General features: G+C 46.0%; 1 protein-coding gene across 2 annotated transcripts in view; it reads left to right on the top strand.

Moving 5' to 3' along the window:
- FAM171A1 (family with sequence similarity 171 member A1) overlaps nt 1-25150 on the top strand; it is a 128532-nt gene that overhangs the window by 65758 nt on the left and 37624 nt on the right. For both annotated transcript variants that reach the window (XM_055332761.1, XM_055332760.1), the window contains exons 2-3: nt 4087-4314; nt 14437-14529. In XM_055332761.1, coding sequence (XP_055188736.1) covers nt 4087-4314; nt 14437-14529 — 321 coding nt within the window. The remainder of the gene's footprint in view (nt 1-4086; nt 4315-14436; nt 14530-25150) is intronic.

The raw sequence follows: 25150 nt of genomic DNA, 5'->3' as shown, positions 1-25150 counted from the left end.
AGGCTCCCCCTCATCATGGCATCCTCTGGTTCCCAGTTCATAATTACACTTGGTATTTATTTAATGTCTAAAGCCAAAAGTTCCTCAAGGTCAGGGGTTTGATCATCTTGTCTACCCGCATCGTGGGCCTGCTGTAAACACTGAAGTGAAAACAAGCAGTTTCAGTGTTGTGTACAGCTTTGGGGATGGACATAAGGGGCCTTTAACCCAGTTTGGGGAGGAGTTGGTGAGTCAGGAGCAGCTTCTCAAACCTTAGGTAGAACTTTTAAAGAATGAGTAGGAATAGGAACATGAAAGTAACATTGTAGAAAGGCCTTTCCTACAAAGATGAGAAGCAGCAGGAAGGAAAGCACAGGGGATGGTGTCTACAGGCCTGTGGACAATATGTGGGAATCAGGGGTCCTGACCGTGGAGGCCCTCAGGTGCCTTGAAATGTATCCTGTAGGTCGGGGGCTGGCAGATTCATTTTAAGAGCCAGAAGTAAATAATAGCTCAGGCTTTGCAAACCATGAGGTCAAAACTTCTGAGCTCTGCCACTGAAATGCAAGAACAGCCTTAGACAATATGCAAATAGCCATGGCTGTGATCCAATAAAACTTTATTTATGGACACAGATTCACATTCTGGATAATCTTGGTATGACATGAACTATCCTTTTGATTTTTCCCCCCCAACCATTTGAAAGGGTAGAAACCATTCTTAGCTCATGGACCATTCAAAAACAAGCCGCTGGCCCCATTTGTCACCTGGCCATGTTTGGGGGAGGTCAGCTAGCTCCCTCTGGCTTCAGTGTGATCTCAGAGGCAGGTGTGAAGGCAGTGGTGGTTTCTATGAAGAGGCCAGGCAGCAGGCTGGGCGAGTGATGGCAAGGTCTGAAACAGGACGGCGTTAACAAGGATGGGAAAGAAGGACCTGCCTTGTGTGACATATATCCTGCAGTCAAAATCAGTAGGACTCGGTGATGGGTGTGCAGGGTAAGGAGTTAAGAACGGTGCCCCAGCTGAGCAGGACCCACCAGCTCTCACTGACCAACGGCGATACGGAGTGCATCTTAATGCGTGTTTAGGTTTGGACCATTTATAGGGTCTTCCTTTATTTTTTAAAGATTTTATTTATTTATGAGAGACAGAGAGAGAGAGAGAGAAGCAGAAACATGGGTAGAGGGAGAATCAAGCTCCAGCAGGGAGTCTGATGTGGGACTCGATCCCGGATCCCCAGGATCACTCCCTGGGCTGAAGGCAGCGCTAAACCGCTGAGCTACCCGGGCTGCCCTATAGAGTCTTCCTTTAAACTGCAAAATTCAGAGTAGTTTCAGTAAATAGATTCTCACCTAGTCCTAGGATTACTCTCCTGGGGGGGACCAATTTTGTTTGCTGTTGAATGGATAACCTAGTTCTAGATGTTACTCTAGGAAAATGATATCCCAGCAGGCTGTGATAATCACCTAACTGTGCTGACATTTCCCCCCATCCTATCATACCGAAAGAAGTAGCTAAACGATCTCTTTCAAAGTATGTAATTGCAGAACGTCAAGTCGGTTTCTGGTGTTAGAAGAAATCCCAATAGTAGAATCTAGGACGTTGATTATAGTAAAAACTCCTTTCGCTGTTGGTTCAGGAAAGCTTTAGCTTTTTCGAAATCTTAGCTGCTCTTGCGAAGCAGCAAACAAGAGAGAGCAGGAACCTTGTAATCCCAAATTATTAATAAATGTTTCATCATCATAAAATTACATAAATTATCACTGCAGCCCTACAAAGCTACCTTCCCACTTGCCCTGTTCTGGGGGATTTCTGCTGTGTGAGTATTAATGAAAGCAGAGTTAATTTACGTTATAATTTCACCTGCCACCTGGGAGCACAAAGACACAAAGTTAAATAAGAAAACTCGTGTGTGGCGTACATCCTGCGAATCTGCGTCAAGGTAACTGATGAGATTCGAGATTAACTCAGTGTGTTTTGTAACGTCATATCCTTGCTTTTCATGATGCTGGTTTTATCTCTCTCTGGACATTAGTTTTCTCTCTGAATCCAGTAGCCATGTTCAGCTTCTCTAGGAGGTTTGGAGAGATTTGTTTGGTGCACATCTTTAACACCTAGGTCTAGGATTCTTCAGCTGCTCTTTATGGTTTTCTAGTCAAGAACTAAATTAAGTCACTCAGTGAAAAAAAAAAGGGGGTGATTGACTAAGTGAAATTTGCAATATTTAGAAGGTTTAGTATCATAAGGTCAGTGACCAAGGCAGCGGTCCTTGAACCAAAAGATAATCTTCTCACTGTGATTGCAAAGGGCCTGGGGTATAAAGTCATTACTTACTTCAGTTATTACTGAAGAGGGATGCCTCCATCCCTGCACTTTGCTTTATCCCTGATTGGACTAACGTAATGGTAACTGCTGTGTTTATGCTCACCTGTGAGGCATGACGCTGAATGTTTCCATCCTCTGCTGAGCTAGGTGGTGGTGTCCCCTCCACTTTATAGAGGAGGAAACAGACCTGGTGAGGGTAAGTGCCTTGCCCCAAGCTCCATGGCTAGAACTGGGTGGAGCTCAGATTCAAACCCAGTGGGAGCTTCCACAGAGCTCTGGAGCTTGTGCCCCAGGCCAGTTCCCAGGGGACCAGCTGTGCCAAGCCTCCCTCCCCCTCCGTGTCCAGCACTCCCCTGGGCCAGACTGCAGTGGTTCTGCAAACATGAGCCTCCCTCCCTGGTCACCTGGAGAGTCTTTGCTTGTCCTCACCCCCTCATCTTTATCCAAAGGCATCAATAGGGCTTTCAGATCTGACACAGCTCAGAATGTATGGCAAGGAATGCCTTAGGAGTGGACCAGTGGACCTATGACACCTGAACAAAAACGGGTTTATCGGAGCAGGGAACACTTCTGATTGTTCTGGAGTGCCATGCTGGCATCTTGTAATTGACATCCACCATGGTGCTAGAGTCTGGTCCCCCTCATCTCTTCCTGGGTGATTACCGAAGCCTCTTAACTGGATGCTCAAGTCTCCCGTCTTGCCTTTTCCCCACAGCCAGGTGTTTCTATAACACGTTTGACTGCCATTCCCTTGTTTAAAATCTTTGTGCCTCTCCATTGCTCTTGGGATCAAGAATGATCCTTTTAGGTCCCTTCTAAAGCCCTGAGTGGTCTGGCCCCTACTCACCTCTGCAGACTCGTCTCGCACTGGACCTCATGCCCCTCACACTGTCTGTTCTCCTTCAGAATCTGTTTTTCTCCAAGAAGCATGTTTTTTCCTTGCCTCTGAGCCTTTGCATATGCTGTTCCATCAGTGCCCGCTTCGTGCCTGCACCGCACATCCCCCAGCAGAAGATTTCCTTCACCGCTGTGATTCACACAACTACAGTCCCAGCCACAGAGTAGCAGCTCAGTAAAACATCTCCAGCATGAATAGATGAAAACTATCCATTGCATCTTAGGTTTTTAATGTGACTTTTGATCTGTATGTCTCCTCGATTCGTAATCTGGGTTTGCCAATATTACTCTACTTCATCTCTCTTTTCAAATGTTTACTTTTTATTTTTTTCCTTCTTGTAAGCTTCTCTCTTCCCACTCTTCAGGTCCTCCTTTTTTAAGACATTTTGGACTGCTTTTTGGGCTGGTCTTCGTGATAACCAGCACGGCTATCCTGGGTAGCTCTCGTCCACACTCAGCACGTCTATCGGAGACTCTGGATGCACTTCTTTGAGCCTGCTCCTTCTATAGTATCGCAGGCCCTGGTTGGGCCCCAACTGCCAGCTACCCTGGGAAGGATAAAACAGTATTGTGTTTGTCACACAACATCTTAAAGGGATAGAATTCTTCCCTCACTTACCTGTTGGGGTGAGCAGCCAGGAGCAAAGAGGAAGGCAGTTTATGATGGGTAGTGGTTTGGGGGGGAGAAAAAAAGGAAATCGTGTAAAGTCAAAAAGGAATCTCTCTAACAAGAAAATGTTTCCTGGTTGCAACAATTAATATTTTGGATGTAGATCTAGATTTGCTTCGTGCAGCCCACTCTCCACTCCTATCAGCTACAGCAGAATTGTTGTTGAGGTGGGCCAGGTACTAGCAGTTGTTCTTTGTTGCTTTGTCTTTGCTCCAGAGGTGACCCTGAAGGTCCACATCAGCGATGCCAGCACCCACCAGCCCGTCCCAGATGCGCTCATCGAGATTTTCACCAACCAGGTGTCTGTTGCTTCTGGCACCTCGGGGACAGATGGCGTCGCCTTCATCAAGTTCCAGTATAAGCTGGGCAGTCAGCTGATAGTCACCGCCACGAAGCACGCCTACGTGCCAAACTCTGCCCCCTGGAAGCCAATCCGATTACCTGGTAAGGCCATCCTAACCCTTCCCTAAAGCAGAGCACATGGGACAGAAGCAGTTTTGAGAGTGGAAGGCAGATGATCAGAAAAATAAGGGTTTCATCTCTGCTTTACTTTTGGGGGCTTCTTATGAGAAGGAAAGATGGGGTCCTGTATGAAGCAGGTGGGGGCTCTCCCTCAGTTGACATACATGAGGGAATTGAAAAGCCTTAGAGTCTCTGCCCATTTCCCCAGCGTCCTCTTTTGTACCTTGTTGGTCATGGCTGGCAGGATGGCACTGGGGCAGTGCTCTGGGACGGAGCTTCTTCGTTCTGCCTCACAGGGCCAGAGAGAAGAGCCCTGGCCAGAGAGGCAGGGGGTGATGGGACATGATCTTTCTCTTTCCCCCCTTCTCACCTGCTACAGGAAAACCCACTCCTCTGTGTTTTCTCGGGACTCTTCTCAGTCCCTACGCTTCTGATCACCAAATGTGTGGGGCTTTTTTCCATACATCACGCAGTTCTCAGATTCTCAGACACCAGCTGGGTGTCCTGCAGTTTAACTCACTGCTGACACTCTCCACCTGGAGGCAGCACCCAATCCCACATGCCTGGCCTCTCCCCCAGCCTCAGACACAAGTCACAAGTCCAGGCTGTCCCCTGGGGCTGTTGACCCACTGGCTATAATAAATCAGAGGTTCCCAGCCCCCTCCTGGGGTTCAACTCATTAGCCACAGTGGCTCACGGAACTCAGGGAAATGGTTGTTAAAGAACAAAAGTCATTCAATTAAATCTGAAGGTCTGTTTGGCTTTATTAAAAGTGATCCATGAATTGGGCAGCATCCATCTCACAAGTAGAGGTGAGCTTCAAGGAGTTGCACAAAAGGGAAGGTTTTTTTTTTTTTAAAGATTTATTTATTTATTTATTTATTTATTTATTTATTTATTTATTTATTTATTTATGATAGAGAGAGAGAGAGAGAGAGAGAGGGAGGCAGAGACACAGGAGGAGGGAGAAGCAGGCTCCATGCAGGGAGCCCGACGCGGGACTCGATCCCGGGACTCCAGGATCGTGCCCTGGGCCGAAGGCAGGCGCCAAACCACTGAGCCATCCAGGGATCCCCAAAAGGGAAGGTTTTTACAGAAAAGAGGATTGGGTGATGAGTTACTAGCAAAAGGACTATTTCCAGCAAAGTTACTATTCCTTAGAGGGTCAGGCAGGGGATCTTAGGTGGATCACCTCATCTTCTCTTGAGGGGGAATGGAGAGGGCCCGTGTGTCGGATTACCTTACTGATGCTGATCCAAAAATTCTTGACTGACCCAATTAAAACTGTATTTCTGGGGAAGGTTGAAACTGCATTTAGGTTAGATGAGGTTAGCGTATGAAGTTCCAGTCTGGTGACTTGGCCTAAGTGACACCAGTTGGGGCCCTGGGGTTTTTTTGTTTTTTATTTTGAACACAGTTTACTTACTAGATCACTGGCTTCTTATGAAGGCTAATAAAGGGACATCCAGGTGGAGGAGATCATATGGGCAAGGTATGGAGGATGGTGTGCAGAGCTTCCATGCCTCCTCTGGACATACCACCCTCCTGGCACCTCCCTGTGTACACCTGTACACTTGCCCAGAGGCCCTCTAACCTCCATCCTGTTGGGTTTGTATAGAGGGGTCATTACATCATTAGGACTGATGAATTAATTGGCCATTGGTGATCGACTACACCTCCAGTCCCTCTGCCCTCCCATGGTCAAGGGGCTGGGGCTGAAAGTTCCAACTTGGTTGGTTCTTCTGACAACCAGCCCCCATCCTTAGGTTCTAGAGGCTTTCTAAAAGTCACCTCATTAGCTAACCCTGCACTGGAAGAGACATGTTACGAATAACACATCACCTTTATGGCTCTTACCACTTAGGAAATTCCATGGGTTTAGGAACTCTGGTCCAGAAACCAGACCAAGACTGGATACATATTTCTTCTTACAAATCACAGTATTATGTCACCATTCACCACTTGGCAACGGTGGTCTCCCACAGGGGTCAGGATGGTGCCTGACACAGATTCAGCTTGGGATGGGGTAGGTGGGGAGTTGGACATGACCTGCCTTCTGTTCCCTCACCTCAGGCTCCCATTAGCACCTGGACCACATTATCTGTTGGCATCAAGATGAGATGAGGGATGAGGAGGGACTGAGGGCTGCAGGGAGATGTTGCCAGGGTAGCGTTTGAAACTGGCTGACCTGATTCTGGTGCTCAATCTGAGCTTGAGCCCCACTAGCTTCCTTGCCAATCTCTGCAGAGTGGACCTAATACCACCTGGTAGGTTTGTTCTGATTAAAAAGCAGTTAACATTCATAAACACCCTTACAGTGCCTAAAACACAGTAGGGGCTCCGTAAATGGCACAGCAGCTGGCAAAATACCAATGTCACTGTTCATCTCTGTGCCACTGCACCACTGGACACACTCCACCAGGGTCCTCGTTGCCTCTGGGGACACGTGGGAGCCAAATGTGGATATATCTGCCTCCTAAAGCCCTGGCATCTACCCTCATGCACAAAATTCTCTTTACATTTATTAAGTACCTATTATGTGCCAGGCACTGCCCTGGCCACTGGGAAGACATATCTAGAGACACAGAACTTGCTCCTCGGGAGTTTGATACTTAGTTTGGGAGTTATATAGTCAGCCACCACCAAAGCCACTTCCATCTAATGGGCATGTTCATGCCTATATATGCGTAGGGGATGCTGGAGGAGGAAAGTTCAGCCTAGGTGAGGGAATAAATGCTTCCTGGAGGCGGTAGGAGGGGAGCTGAGCCTGGAGGATGAATAGATATTAGCATTAGAAGGTGCTTGTCGGAGGCACCTGGGTGGCACAGTTGGTTAAGCATCCAAATCTTGATTTCAGCCCAGGTCGTGATCTCAGGGTCATGGGATAGAGCCCTGCATTAGGCCCCATGCTGACCGTGGAGTCTGCTGAAGTTTCTCTCTCTGTCCCTACTCCCTGCTTCTCCCACCCCTTTGTATATGCATGTTCTCTCTCTCTCAAATAAATAAATAAATCTTAAAAAAAAAAGAAGGTGCTTGTAAAAAACACAGATTCCAGGGCTCATCCATTCAGTCTGGAGACATTGAACCAGAAGTCTGCGATTGAATAAGTAACTCCCCACCCCCCAACTCCACTTCTGGATAAAAGCACTCACTGAAGTTGGGAGACCACTGCTTTGTGAGCCTTGGAAAGTGGATTTGATATAGGGGATAACCTGAGAAATATTTGATAAAGGGGATAAACCTGAGAAATATTTAGCAGACAAATGCAGAATATCTCTGGGAACAGGGGAGACTTAAGGGAAAGGATAAAACAGAAGATATGTAAGTTGAATCTTGGATTTCTAGCTGATGATAAAGTGGATAGAACAGGTGCACAATGGGGTTGGGAGACCCACCACTCCATGGTTCCCTAAAGTTGACTGAGTTGATGCAGTGGGTTAAAAGAAGCCTCCTTCTTCTCCATTGCCCTATGCATCCTCTCCCCAGGCTGGGCTCAAGCAGAGATGCATACAGGTGCTAGTGGAGATGGGAGGGCAGGAATGAGTGTTGGGAGTCAGAGCTGATGATAAGTTTAGTGGAGGGGATATTGCTTTTGAACTGCCTCTCGGACACAAGTGTGTTCAGCCTGTAGTTTGAAATGATTTGAGGGCTCAAGGGGTTTGGAGATAGTGTAGTTTGGGGGTCATTAGCATTGTTGAGATAAAGAGTCAAAACCATGAACTCACCAAAGTGTCGGGGGAAGACTGGGGACAGAACCCTGAGAGGTCCCACAAAATAGGGAGGTGATCTTCATTAGCTTATATATGAAGAAAATTGTCTGATTGTCTCCATTTTTCACATGAAAAAAATTACTGGAAACAACCCAGGTAAGGTTTTTTTTTTTTTCAAGATTTTATTTATTTATTCATGAGAGACACACACACACACAGAGAGAGAGAGAGAGAGAGAGAGAGAGAGTCAGAGACACAGGCAGAGGGAGAAGCAGGCTCCATGCAGGGACTCGATCCCAGGACTCCAGGATCACGCCCCGGACCAAAGGCAGGTGCTAAACTGCTGAGCCACCCAGGGATCCCCCAACCCAGGGAAAATGTTATCCGGACACCACAACTCCACCTTTGCTTGGAGAACAGCTGCACCAAGAAACAGTAGTATATTCTATAAAGTCACCTTTGACCCTGGGGTAGTCAATATAGGGAAATTCAGGATTAGGATCCTATGATCCTCCTCTCATGACATTTTCATCAGCCAAGCAATACATCACCTTGGATTATGTATGTTTAGGTATGTTTTGGATTATGTTTTAGGGTGTTTAAAGACATATGACTTAGGAGCACCTGGTGGCTCAGTTGGTGAAGTATCTGCCTTTGGCTCAGGTCATGATCTCGGGGTCCTGGAATCCAGCCCTGGGTCAGGCTCCCTGCCGACAGAGGAGTCTGCTTTTCCTTCTCCTTCTGCCCCTCACCCCCTGCTTATGCACCCTCTCTCAAATAAATTAATAAACTTTAAAAAAAAGACACATGATTTAATCTATAATGTTGCTTCATAAACATGGAACTCACAGCCAACAGCTCCATAACTCATGCTTCAACAAAGCTTATCTAATATGTGTCTTTCCCAGAAGCACCTCCCCACCTTCCTGCAGTTAGGAACAGGAAGCACTGTGCCTCGTAGTCATTTTAAACAGTGAAATCCCCAAAGGAAGCACAAGAATGTGAAAAACTTGGCACTAAATAGATCGCCAGAGGACACTTTGAGTTTGCGAGCTGAAAGGAGAAGGCTGAGCGTCCCTTTGGTTGACCTCAGCTGGGAACGTTTGTGTCCAAGACTTAGAGTCTTGACCACTCAGTACTTGACACATAAAGCATCATGAGGATTGATTGTGGTGTCAGAAATGAATTTTAGCGAGTAGGCACAATTGCGAACCCTGAATCCACGAATCGTGAGGATTCAGTGTACTGTAATTACACTTGTTTTGACTTTGTTAACATGATCATTTGAGAAAAAGCAACCATTTCCATAACATCCATTTTCTTAAATGAGTCAAAAAATGGGAAGGATGTGGTTTAATTGGAAGGGTTTAGGATGAGGCATGAAGACACCTGGGTTCTCACCCTGCTGGCCCCTGGCTACTCTTCACACATGGGGGCCCACACGGCTTTCAGAACCAACGTTTCTCATTTCTAAAACTAAATTAATTAGACTGAATAATTTTCAAGGATCCACCTGTGTCTGATTATTTTTCTTTGCTTGCCTTGTTAGCATAATATACTCTTTTTTTTTAAGATTTCATTTATCTATTTGACGGAGAGAGAGAGCACAAGCAGGGGGAGCAGCAGAGGGAGAGGGGGAAGCCGACTGCCCGCTGAGCAGGGAGCCCAATGTGGGGCTCAATCCGAGAACCCCAGGATCATGACCTGAGCTGAAGGCAGACACTTAGCCGACTAAGCTACCCAGGTGCCCCCATCATAAAGATACTCTTAACTAGAATCTGACAGAACAGGTTGACCAAACCTTGGTCTTGTCTATTGCAAAAGGCAGAGTAAACGCTTATTTCCATGCATGCCTTTGGAAGTCAGGATAACACTGTTGGTACTGCTGACAAGTGGGCAAGGAGTAGAGAAAAGTTGGGAGGCTCTCCTAAAACGTGGCAAAAATTCAAAACTAGAAAATGTTTTCTTCACTACGCGTGCACACATGGTTTCATTTGCATGTGCATTCTTCAGAGACTTTGGAATGGATTTCAAATCCTTGACAGTCATTCCTGGAGAGTGTGTTGGTTTTACCCTTTCAAGGAAGGAGATATAGATTGGAGAGGGGGAATTCTAGCACCCTTAAGGAAAGTACCCCTTACACTTGGCGAACAGGTAAAGCAAATTCAGTTATACAAAATGCCATCCATCCACAAAAGACTGTAAGTCAACATCTTCATTATCCCCATCTCTATAGTTGTCTCTCTACCAGGCCTGTTGCAGGAGCTTCAGACCTGATCCATCTGCCCCTTCAATCACCTATATCAAGTCAGCAATCATGTCTTAAAATACATACATAACATATATATATGTATATATAGGCAGACACACAACATGTATTATATATGGCTCAGTCGGTTAAGCGTCTGCCTTCAGCTCAGGTCATGATCTCAAGGGCGTGGGATCAAGCCCCACATTGGGGGTTAGGGGGCTCTCCCCCTGCTTTTGTTCTACTCTCTCTTCCTCAAATAAATAATCTTAAAAATATATATATTATATATAAAATATACAAGTACATTGTATATTATATATTAAAAATATAAGTTTATTATATATTTTATATGTGTATAAAATATATAAGTGTATTATATATATTTTATACACACACACACACTACATGTCTGCCTAAAGGGCTTCAGTGTCCTGAGGATGAACTAGACACTTCTCCCCTAGCCACTTCTTCCTTACATATCTTATGGTCTAGACGCCTGGACAATTTCTTATTCTCTTTATGTATCTGACGTTTTGTCCACACTGTTATTCCTTTACCCATGCTCTCGAGCTCATCTTACGTCTTCAGCCTGACTGTTTTCTGCTTCCTGACTCTCCCAGGTAGAGTTAGACATTCCTTTCTCTCTGCTTACCAAAACACAAACATCTGCCCATCTGCATGGTATGACAAGAACCTCCAGACATCAGTCAGCATCAGCTCTATGATCAGCATCTGATCTTGGGGCATCCTGTCCCATTTGAAGTGGGCAGTCCCTTCCCTCCTGCTCCAGGAAGAGCCAGGGCTGCCTCTGCTGCCACACAACCCATTCATTACAAGAGGTCACTCTTCTCTCCTGGAAATAAGGTTTGAGACAGTTTCCTAGAGCAGACACCTTATGTATAGAAGTACCAAATGTTTTAGGTTAGAAATGCTTACAGAACACTCTGTGATGGTCACACACATCTCGAGAGACTGATCACAGGTGGCTTCAGAGCTCAGAGTCCCCATGCCAGTCAGCACAGGGCTTCTCAAGGCCCCGGAAGTGCCACTCAGGATGTGTGTGAGCTCTCTGATGGGGCAGGGTGTCCAGACAGGCAGCATCACTACAATGACCCTTTCTTCTGGGCCATTAGGTACCCAGTACCATTGGGTGAAGGGGTCATTGCTAAGGAAGGCTAAATGTACCTTTAAAGTGGTTATGAAGGATTTTTCCAAGTTAGGGCTCCTGGTTCACACGCATTCCCCAATCCTCCCTCCCCCAACCTGATATGGGCTTTTCTCCCAACTTTCAACCGTCAAGATGAATTCTTTTTTTTTCTGATTTCTTCTTTTGTTTTGTTTTTGTATTTTAGATGATAATTCATGTGCCATCAAATTCACCATTTTAAAGTGTGCATTTCACAAGATTATACAACCATCAACACTGACTAATCCCAGAGTATTTTCTGTAGCTTCCCCCAAAAAAACCCATACCCATTAGCAATGATCCACTGTTGCCCACTGCCCCCAGGCCCTGGCAACCACTTATCTCCTTTCTGTCTCTGTGGTTGGCCCATTCTGAACATTGCAGATAAATGGAATTCTATAATATGTAACCTTTTGTGTCTGGCATTGTTCGCCTCAAATAGCATTTTCACAGTCCAGCCGTGTTGTAGCTTAAATCAGTATTATTTTCCTTTTTATGGATGAACAATGGACCCCATTTTGTTTATCTGCTCATTGGTTGGTAGATATTGGGTTGTTTACACTTTTTGGCTAATATGATTCATGCTGCCATGAATATTGACATGTAAGTTATTGTGTGAACTTACATTCTCACTTCTCTTGGGTCTATCCCTAGAAGTGGAATTGCTGGACCATATGGTAACACTGTGTGTGATATTTTGAGGAACCACCAGATTATTTCCGTAGCACCAAGGTACATTCTTGTGTTCCTCATGGCAATGACCACCTTTCACTTATTGTGTGCCCTAGACCCCTTCAAATGGAGAACCTCGCAGTCACAGATTGCCTCTAGCATTAATCTGTCCCATGCATCAAGCACTGGGCCTTGTATAATGGCAGCTCAATAACTTGACTGTGGAGGGGATATGAAAAGAGAGGTCATGTCCAAGGCCAACTCACTGGTCCCCTCCTGGCACTATTAAGAGCCAGTAGTGCTAAGTAATGGATATTTTTAGTGGTTGATATTTCTGGTCCCTGATATTTTCCCAGAAAGTCACTTTATACTTCTCTAGACCTTGCTTTCCTCATCTTTAAACTTGAACTGGATAAAGTGCAGGGCATCTCTGAACTTGAATCTGGGCAGCATAGCAGCTGAAGACAGACTCCAGAGCTAAGTCCGGACTCCAGTGTTTACCAGCTGTGGGATCTTGGAAAAGTTAATTCCTTATCTATAAGCCTGTTTCTTCACCTGTCAAATGGACAAGTTAATAATATCGATTTCATAGAGCTGGGTTGTTTTTTTTTTAAGATTCACTTATTTATTTGAGAGAGACAGACAGACAGACAGACAGTGTGTGTGTGTAGGCACATGCGCAAGCCAGGGGAGGGACAGAGAGGGAGAGGGAGAGGGAGAGAGACTCTCAAGCAGACTCCATGCTGAGCATGGAGCCCAAGTGGGGGCTCAGTTGCATGACCCTGAAATCATGACCTGATCCAAAACCAAGAGTTGGAGACAACCAACTGCACTACCCAGGCACCCCGTAGAGTTGTTGTGAGCTTTAAATAAATTACCAAAATTTATTTATGTATTACTTAGAATAATGTCTGACATGTTACTAAGGGTTCAGTGACCTTAGTATTATTTTTCCATTTGTTTTCTCTTAGATTCATATTCCATCCAGAAACATGTAGGCTTTTTGAATTTTTTAGTGGGAAGTCTAGATACTTAAGAAGAATTTTAAAAATAGCACGAGTGCTGTTATCATATAAGTTTCCAGAATACGGGGGCATGTTCTTCTATCAGGTGGCATATGTTAACCTAAGCACATATTTTTAAAGTCTTTTTTTAATGTTAACATCTAACTTTATATATTTTACATTCATATAATGCGTAGTGTAATAGATTCCTAATGTGAAGAGACTCACATACTTTACTAAGAAGTTCTAGAAAATAAAAACTCGTTGACTATTGTAGCGGAAGCAGTTGTTATATGAGAGATTGCAGTACTCTTGTGGCATTTTGAAAGTCTTGCTATTCAGACTTAAATGAAAAAATGTTTCCTTTCTCTCCACTCACAACACTTCTGACACCAAATGAATGGAGTTCTTTCTCAAACCGACCAATTCTCCAACTCTCTGGATACCACCTGGGTGTCCTACAGTTCAGTTCAAGTCTAACATTACCCAGAGTTAGTGCAAACGCCACAGGCTAAGGGCTCAGTCCCACAAGACCGACTCCCTACTTCACACACATCTTCCAGCATGTCCCCTGTGCTTCTGGCAACTGGCTATAAGTCAGGAGTGCTCGTAATTCCTTCTCACGTTCAATATTTGCTATCATGGCTCACAGAACTCAGGGAAACATTTATTTACATTTGCCAACTTATTATAAGGGATATGGTAAAGGATACAGATGAACAGCCAGATAAAGAGCTATACAGACGAGTCTGGAAGAGTCCTGAATGTGGCAGCTTCTGTCTCTATGGAGTTGAGGTTATGCCACCCTCCTGGCACATAGATGCACTCACCAATCTGGAAAACTCCCCAAACCCTATACTTTTGGAATTTTCATGCAGGTTTCATCATGTAGGCATAATAGATTATGAGTTTAATCTCAAACCCTCTTGCCTCCCTGGAGGTGGAAGGGTGAGGCTGAAAGTTCCAAGCTTCTAGTTACAGCTTTCTGGTGACAAGGTCCCCCCACCCCCATCCAGGAGCCCACCTCATTAGAGCATCACCTCATTAGAACAAAAGATCCTCCTACCACCCAGGAAATAATAAGGGATTTAGGAGCTCTGTGTCAGGAACCAGGGGCGGACACCAGATAATATATATCTCCTCATATCACAGTACTAAAAATCAATATTGTGGATTGACTTGAAATCAGACAATACAAAGAAGTCAGAGTACCCCCAAAATTAGAGTGGATGTCTTGATTTAAATGTCAGAATTCCCTTATGTCTGTTTTTGTTTTTGCAGTATTTTCTTCACTGAGCCTGGGCCTGCTTCCAGAACGATCTGCTACTCTAATGGTTTATGAAGATGTTGTCCAAATAGTCTCAGGATTCCAAGGTATGTTGCATATTGAAAAAGAGAAGTGACAATAACTTTTGGGCCAACTACTAAGATCTCATGAGAGACAGCTTCTTGTCAGATGGTGATGGCAATGAATTTATCCAGAGCTGGACACAGTGTGTGCTATCCATGTGAGTGCACAAACGCACCTGATTTTTTATTAAATTATCCGCTGGCTGCGATCTTTTTTGTTTAGGGCCAGCCTTTAACTGTGTGAGAGAATAGAAGGGACCCCACCACTCTGTCCATAATGCATCTCTCCTCCAGAGTTGAGAATATTCACCTTGTAGGTTACAAGCCCAGGACCCGACTGGAGCCTTGTGAGCAAAGGCTCATAAGTATTCGAGGGGGTAGAGTGCCGGTTTTTTGCACAACAAATAGGCTCTAGAGATCTGTTGCAAAATATAATGTATGTAATACGACTGTACTGTACATTTAAAAATGATTAAGGTGATAAATTTAATGGTTTATATTTTTTAACACAATAAAACAAAATCCCCCCTTAAAAAAAAAAGTTCACAAACTTTCAAGTGTGGTCTTTTTCTCTCTCTCTTCCCTCATTTTCTTAACCCATCTGACATGCAGTGAGGTGTGTAAATGTGACCTCGCACCTTCTAGCTTCTCTTGCAGAGACACTAGTACAGAAAGCTTCGGGATTTCCCTGAGGTAGTAGTGGGGTTAAATTGAGAATAACGCTTATGTCAAATGTATTTGTGCTGAGATGAGTTTCTTTCATCTAAATCATGGGCCATAGAGTGATGTTTCCTGCCTTTAAATGTTCCTTCAGATTAATTTTTTATTTACTTCATTTTAATACCATTTGATACGAATCATTCTCTACCTAACCACATTCACACGCCATTTGCAAATGTGGTGAACTCATTCATTCCTTTTTTGTTGAGCGGCCGTGGGGAACACACAGAGGTGAACGTACACTCACTCTAATTAAAACATAAAACCTGATATTCCTTTGAGGCATGCAACATATGATTTGATATGTGTATATTGCAAAATGATCACCACAGTAAGGCTTGTTAACATCCATCACTCCACGTAGCTACAAATTTTTCTTCTTGTGATGAAAACTTTTAAGACCTACTCTCCTAGCAGCTTTCAAAGATTTTATTTATTTATTTATTTATTTATTTATTTATTTATTTATTTATTTATTTTATTTATTCACGAGAGACAGGGAGAGAGAGAGGCAGAGACACAGGCAGAGAGAGGAGCAGGTTCCAAGCAGGAAGCCCGACATGGGACTTGATCCCTGGTCTCCAGGATCAGGCCCTGGACTGAAGGCAGCGCTAAACCGCTGGGCCACCAGGGCTGCCCACCTAGCAACTTTCAAATATACAATATAGTATTAACTGTAGTCACCAGGTTGTACATTCCATCCCCAGGACTTAGTAACTGGAATTTTGTGCCTTTTGAGGCCATTCACCCATGTCCTCCACCCCCCGCCTCTGGCAACCACCAGTGGGTTCTCTTACTGTGAATTCATTTTGTTTTGTTTTGCTTTAGATTCCGCGTATAAGTGAGATCACGCAGTATTTGTCTTTGTCTGGCTTATTTCACTTAGCGTAATATCCTCCAGGTTCAGCCAAGTTGTCACAAATGGGAGCATCCTTAGCACCTTGCTCTCATTTCGACTGGACTAAGTTCTGATGAAGACCAAAATGATTGTTATAGGAATGTGGGTCTATATCAGAATTTAGCCCAGTGGAAAATGATAGCAAGAGTTGAGTGGTTGTAATGAACAAGGCTGTGCTCACCCGTTACATCATGGCACAGGTTAGGATCGTCAGAGTATAATTTAGAGCTGAGTGCAGCTCTTCAAATACCAAATGGAAACTAGGAATCCCCTGGACCAGACTCCTTGAGCTTTGAAGTTTGACACCTACTTTGCATTTCCTGAGAATAGGAGCACATGCAGCCTTCCAGCTACTGAGACCCAGCCTGGTTGGGACTCTGCTGATTCTGATCGGGGCTGTCGTTGCTGTGCCGTGTGCCCACGTGGCAGGAGCCTGGCACAAAGCAGTTGAACAGTGAGTGCGACCAACACGTCACAGAAGCTGTGGATTTTCTTTGTAGATAGGCCTTTAGACCCATTGTGTTCTTTTGTAGCCTTGAATGCTTTGATTTTTTAATTTAAAAAACTGACCATGGGGCGCCTGGGTGGCTCAGTCGGTTAGACATCTGCCTTCGGCTCAGGTCATGATCTTGGGGTCCTGGGATCCAGTCTTTCATTGGGCTCCCTGCTCAGTAGGGAGCTTGCTTCTCCCTCTCCCTCGGCCTCTCCCCCTGCTCATGCTCCTGCACACACTCTCTCTCTCTCAAATAAATAAATAAAATTAACCCTAAAAAAATAAATAAAAATTAAAAACTAACCACCTACCATATGTTACACAGTGTTCTTAGGGCACCAGGCACCATAATTTTCATCGCCTGCACTTCCTCTTAACTGGCCCATCCTCCACCTCTTTTCCAGAGTAGGTCTTCATCTCCTCTCTTACCAGCTGTTCTCATTCTTTGTTCCAGTTTTCTTCTGCTTTCTCTGAACTGCCCATTCTTTCCCTGAGATGTTGGTCCACTGGCATACGGTCTGGTAGAAAGTTCTCAAGTAGCCAGGCAGCTGGGCTTCTGGCAGTGTGGACCGGCCAGTGGGCCTTTATAAATGGAGAGGAGCCAGGCTGTAGGATACAGACCAGAAAAGGACATTGGCTCATAGAGCCCACCCCACCCCACCCCACCTTTCCCAGCCCTCACCCTGTGTCCTCGGCACAAATATGGCTGCAGCATATTTGTAGCCCTTCTTGGAGTACCACTCCCCTTCCTGGTCTGAAATGTCCCTGAGTTCACAGCCTTCCCTGCAGCCTTCTCAGGTGGGGGCTGAGCTTACATTACTTACCTCTTTCCTCCTTCCATCACCGCAGCTCCTTGGAGGCTGGCTAGACCCCTCGCCACCAGTGTCTTGGTCAACTTTCCTCCTGGACGGTGACATTAGCTCCTAGTTCTCAGGTTCATGATGCTCTTATAATTGTTTCCTGGGAACATTAGCATACATATGGATGATGCCCACCTGGTATCTGAGCTGCTGTTCCACCCAGGGTGCTTCCCCTCCACCCCACCTCAATCACCCATGTCTGTGTGGGTGATGCCCACCTGCTACACCAGGTCCTGTTCCATTCCTGGGTGCTTCCCATCCTCCCAACCTTGGTCATCCACATCCATATAGATGACATGCACGTGGTACCCCAGCTGCTGTTTCATTCCCGGGGTGTTTCCCTCTACCCCAGCTTAGTCACCACATCCATGTGGATGATGGATGATGCCCACCCAATACCCTAGCTTCTGTTCCACTCCTGTGGTGCTTCTCCACCCCACCTCAGTCACGCACATCTACAGTCATGCCTTAGGCCTCATTATTCCAGCACATGCCCCACCTCTGAGCTCAGCCACCACATTCCCCCTCTACCCTGCAGCAGCAGCTCACACACCACTGAGGGTTCCAGCGCCTTAACCCACTGTGTCCTCACCCACAGGATTGCCTCCCTCCCCAGCCTACATGCCAACAGTGTTGCTCCCCTCTCCCTCTGCCATCTTGGCCTGACTATATAACTTCTGACCCTTGTTGACTTGGGCCGCTTATGGCCACCCCAGCACAGCCGCACATGACTGGACAGAACCTCATAGTTGCCCTCATAGTTGCCCCCACTGGTTGCACATCTGGTTCATTCTGGTTGCACACTGGTTGCCCCCACTGGTTGCACACTAATGCCCACAGGCCTCAAATGGGCATCAGTCCTGCAAGACAGGGGCCACTCACTTCCCAGTCATTTGTTTCCTGAATCTCCAAGATGACTGTCACACCCTCTTCTCTGTCTCCTGGCTTCCTCTGTGCACACTCACATTCACATCTGCACTCTCAGCTCATGACTTCACCGAGAAACTGAAATCACTCGCCTGCCCACCAGCAAACCCACAGAGCTGCCCACTGCTCCCTCCTGCGCTGGAAGGAGTGTCCTTGTTCAAGGGCATGCCGGTCCTTCTGTTTGGGCTCTGCATTCTGTCTCGTCTCTTCTGCAGGGATTGCATAAATGTTCCTTCTCGCTCCCGCCCCACCATTTTCTCCCACTCTGTAGTGGACAAATATTAAAGTTGTGCACCTCTGTACAATGCTCCCACAACCATGCCTGGCATTAGCCACTGCCCTGTGTCTCGGCATATCCATCTTTCCCTGTTCACCACACTGCCAACCACTCCCCTGCCTCATCACTTCATACCAATTGCTTTGTCAGAGTCTCTTACAAGCCCTGTGTGGCCAAACCCAAGGACATTTCTCTCTGCATCTCCCTGGATGTCCCCATAGCATCCCACAGAGATGACTGGTCACTGTTTCTTGAGACTTTTCTCTCTTCGCTTCCATAACATCATGCCTTGATTTTCTTTCTCCTCTTAGTCACTTCTGTGGATGTTCTGGTGACCGTCCTGGGCCTACATTCTCCTTTCCAGTACTCTCCGTGGAAGATCTCATGGGCCCATACTTTAATGGTCCCTAGACATAACAAACTCTCAGTGTCTCACCTCCAGCCCAGACTCCCTGTGACGGAGGCCCAGAGCTGGCTGCTTATTTGACACCTCCACCTGGCTGTCCACTAGGCATCTCAGACTTGACGTATGCACCCGGAACTCTGGCTGTTTTACTTTCCATCTCAGTAGATGGTTCGAACATACCTAAGTGGTCAGGCCAAACCCTCAGAACTATCCCTGACTCATCTGTCCTCACAGCTAGCTGGTTTCCTGGCTGAGCTGCTTCTGCCCATCTATGTTACCGCCATATGAATCCAAGGCACCATTTTCCCCCTGGAGAGCTACAGTAGGTTTTTAATTGGCCATCTCATTCCTACGCTCACCAACCCATAATCTAGTCTTCACACAGTTAAAGCGATCAAGACCCCTTGCTTCCACTCTTCAGTGGTTTTCCTGTATTTTCCTTGGAATAAAATCCCAAATGCTGAGGGGCTTCTCAAAAGATCTCCAATTCCTGTCATATGCCTTTTGTATGCAGTCACCTTCTTCCCATGTACCAGCTGTGTGTGACCTCCATCTTACCTTCTTAGACCCCATGAGTCAAATACTATTACAGTGGGCCTTATACCCTGAATGATTTCACGTGATGCTCCTGTGCTTGCACGCACCTGCATTGTTTCTGCTGCTCATGTATCAGCCACTTGCCTTGCCACAGCCTGTGCCCTGATCTAGGCCCTGGTCTATCTCTACTTGGACCATGCACTAGCCACCCAACTGGTGTACTTCTGTCTAGCCTTTGACTTAGGATTGGGGCTGGGCCTGAGATTAACCAGACTTCCCACCTCGTGTGTCTCCTTTCCAGTACACCTTACACTAAACTGCCAGAGCATCTCCTGGGAGGAGAGCTCCAGTTCTTTCAATCCTCCAGTGCCTCCCACCCTACTTTGCCCTAGAATAAAATCTGGTCTCCTTGCAGAGCACATACCAGCCTTGTGGTCTAGCCTTAGCCTCCCTCCTATGGATTCTTCTCTTCCAGGTATTGTGTTCTAGCCTAATTGAATTTCCTTTTCTGTTTTCCATCTGGGTGTCCCTTCCAATCTGTCTTCACACCCTCCTTGGACTTCAAGGCCAGCTGAGGCCACATGCTCCAAGAGGTCTTTCCTACATCTTCCCTAGAGGTACGATTCGTGTGAGTGCCTTGCCCTTCAAGCTCAGCTGCCCCCAATCATGTAACCCCCAATGCAGGGGTAACCAGTTCACAGTGTGGCCAGGGGCTGGGACCCAGCTGGAAGGGAAAGTGTGAAGCCATCAGTTATCTCCTTTTACTGGGATCGAGCTAAGAATGCAGAAGAAGTAAGAATCTCAGCTGAGTGCTTATGAGGTGCAGAGGGTCTGTGATCATGCCAGGCACCCTGCGAGCCCAGGTTAGAAGAGAAGAGAACGTGTGACCAGTTGGTAGCAGGTCAGAGAGAAGCAGATGGGGGATTAGTGGAGTCATGTTGATGACACTGCATTTGAGTGAAATCTACAGACCCCTGCTGTGTTGCCCAGAGCTGCCCTGAGCCCAGAATCAGGCACTCCTGCAGCCTCCATGCCCACTGGCTCCCATCCTTGCATTCTGATACATCCCTATCTCCCACATTGCCCTTCATGACCTTATCAGTAACCACAAGAGTGGATTAAAACAACCCTCCAGCTGGGGGTTGTGTATCTTTTTATGATAATGCCCTTTCCCATATTTGGTACTATACCTTATTTCCCCAACTAAAATTTTAAAATCTGAAAGTAAGAAGCATGTCCTCTTCATCTTAAAACCTTCCATGGCCTGGCCCTATGCCTCCCTTATGATAGGTTCAATGAGCAATTCATTGAATGATTGAATACATAAAAAATTTTAAAGTGTAAATAACAAGTGCACTTTGCAACTTTCTGTATAGATTGCCCACACCCTGATCAATTATGTCCTTTGTTGTGGCTTTAAGAAAAATGTAGTTCAAACACACACACACACACACACACACACACACACGTGCCATAAGAGTACTTGAAGAGCTCTTTCTCTCTAAGGAGCAAGAGGCATGGTCCTATTATAGGGGCATAAATCATTCAGGTTTTTTTTTAAAGATTTTATTTATTTATTCATGAGAAACACAGAGAGAAGCAGAGACACAGGCAGAGGGAAAGAAGCAGACTCCCTATGGGGAACCCGATATGGGACTCGATCCCAGGATCCCGGGATCATGACCTGAGCCAAAGGCATATGTTCAGTCACTGAGCCACACAGGCACCCCATTCAGTCAGTTTTTGTTATAGTTAATCTATTCAGTCTCACTCCCTCCTGTATGTATATAACCAAAAACTGAGAACCATTGCTCCTTTCCTAAAATCTCATTTGCATTCCAGCTTTTTAAAATTACAAAATTTTGCTCATTTTTTTTTTAAGTAGGCTTCACATCCAACATGGAGCTCAATGCCAGGCTTAAACTCACTCACAAACCTGAGATCAAGACCTGAGCTGAGATGAAGAGTCTGATGCTTAACCAACTGAGCGTTTCCTCATTCATGAGTGTAATAATCGCTACTCGTGCTTTTCCCTGTAGACATGACAGTAATAACACTGCATGATGTTCCATGTTTTCTTACCAGTTGGAAGGAAAGCCATATGTAGATAATTTTTGGTCTTTGCAGTTCTGTTCTATAAAATTAATATAAAACTGAGTTTATAAAGGCTATATTAAATTTTTGTTCTCAGATTGGTCAAGTGTAGGTGAATTTATAAATTATAATTTTTTTGGTGGATTTAGAGGAGAAAAATAAATTCTTACTTGATCAGAAATGTAAGTACTATAAGTCTTTGAATTTTAGCTGTTGCTCAGATGTTATAATGTGTCAAACGCTCCTGAGGAAAGGTAGGTAGTATGATGACAGTTCAGTGATGAAGCTTCACACTTTACGTGCATAGTCTTAGGTGATAACGCCCCATTGTTTGGTTTTATGTGACATTCAAGTAAAAGCTTTCAAAGACTGAAGGCCACTGGATGAAGAGGGGAAGGAGCCCATTGTTCTCATTAGTTAGATGCTTCATGCTTCAGTGGTCATTTTTCTTTTGAAATGTTTTCAACCAAGTAAAATAGAATAAACTCATGGAAAATGAGAGTTTTCCTAGGAAAATCAAAAGATTGCCCACTTGTTTTCTTCTCTGTAGATATGGTATTTAAATTTTGATTATACACACCCAAAACCTATTCTCTCATCTAAGTGGAATAATGTAGAATCCTTTCAGACACAGCAGGTGCATGATACACACATTTTTCCAATGGAACTGGCCTTTGTGGTCAACTTAAGTCTCAAGATTAACGAAGGCCCCGCGTTGCGCAGACCCAGGCGTCCTGGGGGGAGAGGGGGCTCCTTGCTCATCAGCTCCCTGCCCCTCAGGCCTCTTCCCGCCCTTGCTGCCCAGCCACCTCCGGGCTCCATCCCGAGGCCGCTGTCCCCTCGTTTCCCATGACAGCCTCCCGGCGCACCTCTCACCCCTTCAACACCCCCACCCCTGCACCCCCACCCCTGCATCCACTGTGAGAGCTGGGTGACAGCCAAAGCCACCCTTTTGGGCCCATCCCTGCAGCGCCTGGCTCCAGGCCCTCCCGGCTCGCTGACCCCTGCTCTGCCTCCAGCGGGGGTCCCGGATGCCACCCACCGGGCTCTCTCCTGAAGCTCCCTCTGGGCTTTTCCACATAGATCTGCGGTTTTGACCCACCAAGCACTGTGGTAACTAAGCCATTCCCATGATGCCTTCCCTAACCCCTGAGCCCCCGGATCCGTGGAGCCTTGGTCCCTGTATTCTTCACATGCCCAGTGCCCCTTGCGGAGGAGACTCTCCGTAGGTGTCTGGATCATGGTGAGGATGCTCAGAGTGTCTTGTGCAGTGGTTCCCAGTCTGGGGCAACTTTTGTTCCCCAGGGATATTGGACAATGTCTGGTGACTTCTCTGGCGGCCACAATTTGGGAGCTGCTACTGGCATCTGGCCGATGGAAGCCAAGGATGTTGTCAGACATGCCGCAGTACACAGACAGCTCCCCTCCCCCAACAAAGAATTACCTGGCCTGAGATGTTCAATAGCGCCAAGATTGAGGAATCCTGACCCAGTCAGAATTAAGACAGATCACTCTTTGGACCTAGTGAGCTGCCCAGTACAGCTCATTTTTACATGTAGTTCTGTAAATATTGTGGAGCACCAGCCGTGTATAGGACATGGTACGATGTGTTCTACAGAACACCTGCTTCCATCTAAAAGGGGGGAGGAGATGGGAAATTAATGTTTACCCTGCACCTATGATGTCCCGGGAGGCACTGCTAGGCATCAGACATGTGTGCTCTGAGCTAGTATCACAGCAACCACATTATGAGACAGGTGTGATTCCTACCTGTTTTAAAGATAAAGAACCTGAAGCCCAAAGTCACTCAAAAAGAAGATTGTAAAAAAAAGATTTAAGTGTAGAACTAAGTGATTCCCCTGCTCCATGTTCTCTTCCCATGGTGCCTCAGATTAGGGAGATGCACATTTCCAAATACCATAATACAAGGCACAGTAAAATCCCTGCTGGAGGGATGTCTGGGTGGCTCAGTCGGTTAAGAGGCTCAGGTCATGATCCCAGGGTACTAAGATCAAGCCCTTGTCTGCTTGACTGTCTGCTTCTCCTGATCCCTCTGCTCCTCCCCACTGCTCGTGCTTTCTCTTGCTCAAATAAATAAATAAAATACTTTCTTTAAAAAAAAGTCAGTGCAGGAGAAAGATACAAATAGCATTTAGAGGTTGGGGTGGGATCAAGGACATCTCCGTAGAGGAAGTAACACTTAAGGCACATCTGGGATGATGTGTAGGGTGTGCAGATAGAGACTGGGGAAAAGGCATGAAAATATGTGTGGAGGTACAGAGCTGTGCAGTCCTGCTTGGCCAGAGGGTGAGAGCCAATTGGCAGTGAGCAGAGCATGTCTTCTGAGGTAGGTATGATGTACTAGGAGAGGAAACAAGTTAGGAGTGAAAGAACTCCTTTCTGCCTCAGTAACAGAATGACTATGGACAGGTCCCTTAACCTCTCTGGGCTTCCACTTCCTCACTTGTAAAGAGGAGGGTTGTTTCTTCACAAGATTGTTGTGAACATTAAGTGAAATGACATGTATATAAGAACGTTGTAGGGGCACCTGTGTGACTCAGTGGCTAAGCACCTGATTCTTGGTTTCAGCTCAGGTTGTGATCTCAGGGTTATGGGATCGAGCCCCACATTGGGCTCGGTGCTCAGTGCAGTCTGCTTGTCCCTCCCCCTCCTCTCCTCCTGCCACTCACACTCTCTCTCAAATAAATAAATAATATCCTAAAAAGAACTGTAAATTCTAAAGCACTGAACTGCATCTCTCACAGGATGGGGATTGTAGTAGTTGGGGTTTGTACTGGTCTGTAATTGTCACTGCCATCATTAATTTGCTAAGTGGTGGCGATCCATTGAAGGTCTCTGAGCAAAGAAGGGATGTGACCAGAATGACTTTGGAAAAGTCAGTGTGTCAGCAGGTGAAGTGGCAAAGGGGGAGAGGCTGGGGACACAGTTAAGGCAAGGGGTAACACAGGGTAACGTAGGGTGGAGGCAGAAAAGAAGAAGATGATTCCAGAAAAGGAAATGTTGATGAGAGGAGATTGGCCAGTCCTGGCAGTGAGTGGATGCTCAGAATAATAGGGAAAATGATGGTGGCCTGGAGCCAAAGCTGAGTGGGCATTGGGCAGAATGGGGGTGTGGTTAAGTGGGAAGAAAGTAGAGGATGGTGTTGGAGTACCTGTGAGGCATCCAGGTGGTGATGTCTGGAAGGCAGAGGAAATGCAGGCATGAGGCTCTGAAGAGCACTGGGGTGAACAGGAAGGCCACCATGGTGGGGGGTCAGTAAGGTAAGAGCCAGAAACCGTGGAGGCAGCTCAAGGCAGCCCCTTAGGAACTGTTTCATCCGGAGGTGGGAGGAGAAAAAACATACTTGCAGAGGAAAAAGCCGGCCAACTCGAGAGACCAGAGTGCAGGACTGTGAATGCCAAGCAGGAGGGGT

The sequence above is a fragment of the Nyctereutes procyonoides genome, unplaced genomic scaffold, assembly GCF_905146905.1.
Source record: "Nyctereutes procyonoides isolate TBG_1078 unplaced genomic scaffold, NYPRO_anot_genome, whole genome shotgun sequence".
In the NCBI taxonomy this organism is placed as follows: Eukaryota; Metazoa; Chordata; class Mammalia; order Carnivora; family Canidae; genus Nyctereutes; species Nyctereutes procyonoides.
Note: the sequence above shows the minus strand (reverse complement) of the source record. Positions and strands in the feature narration are given on the sequence as shown.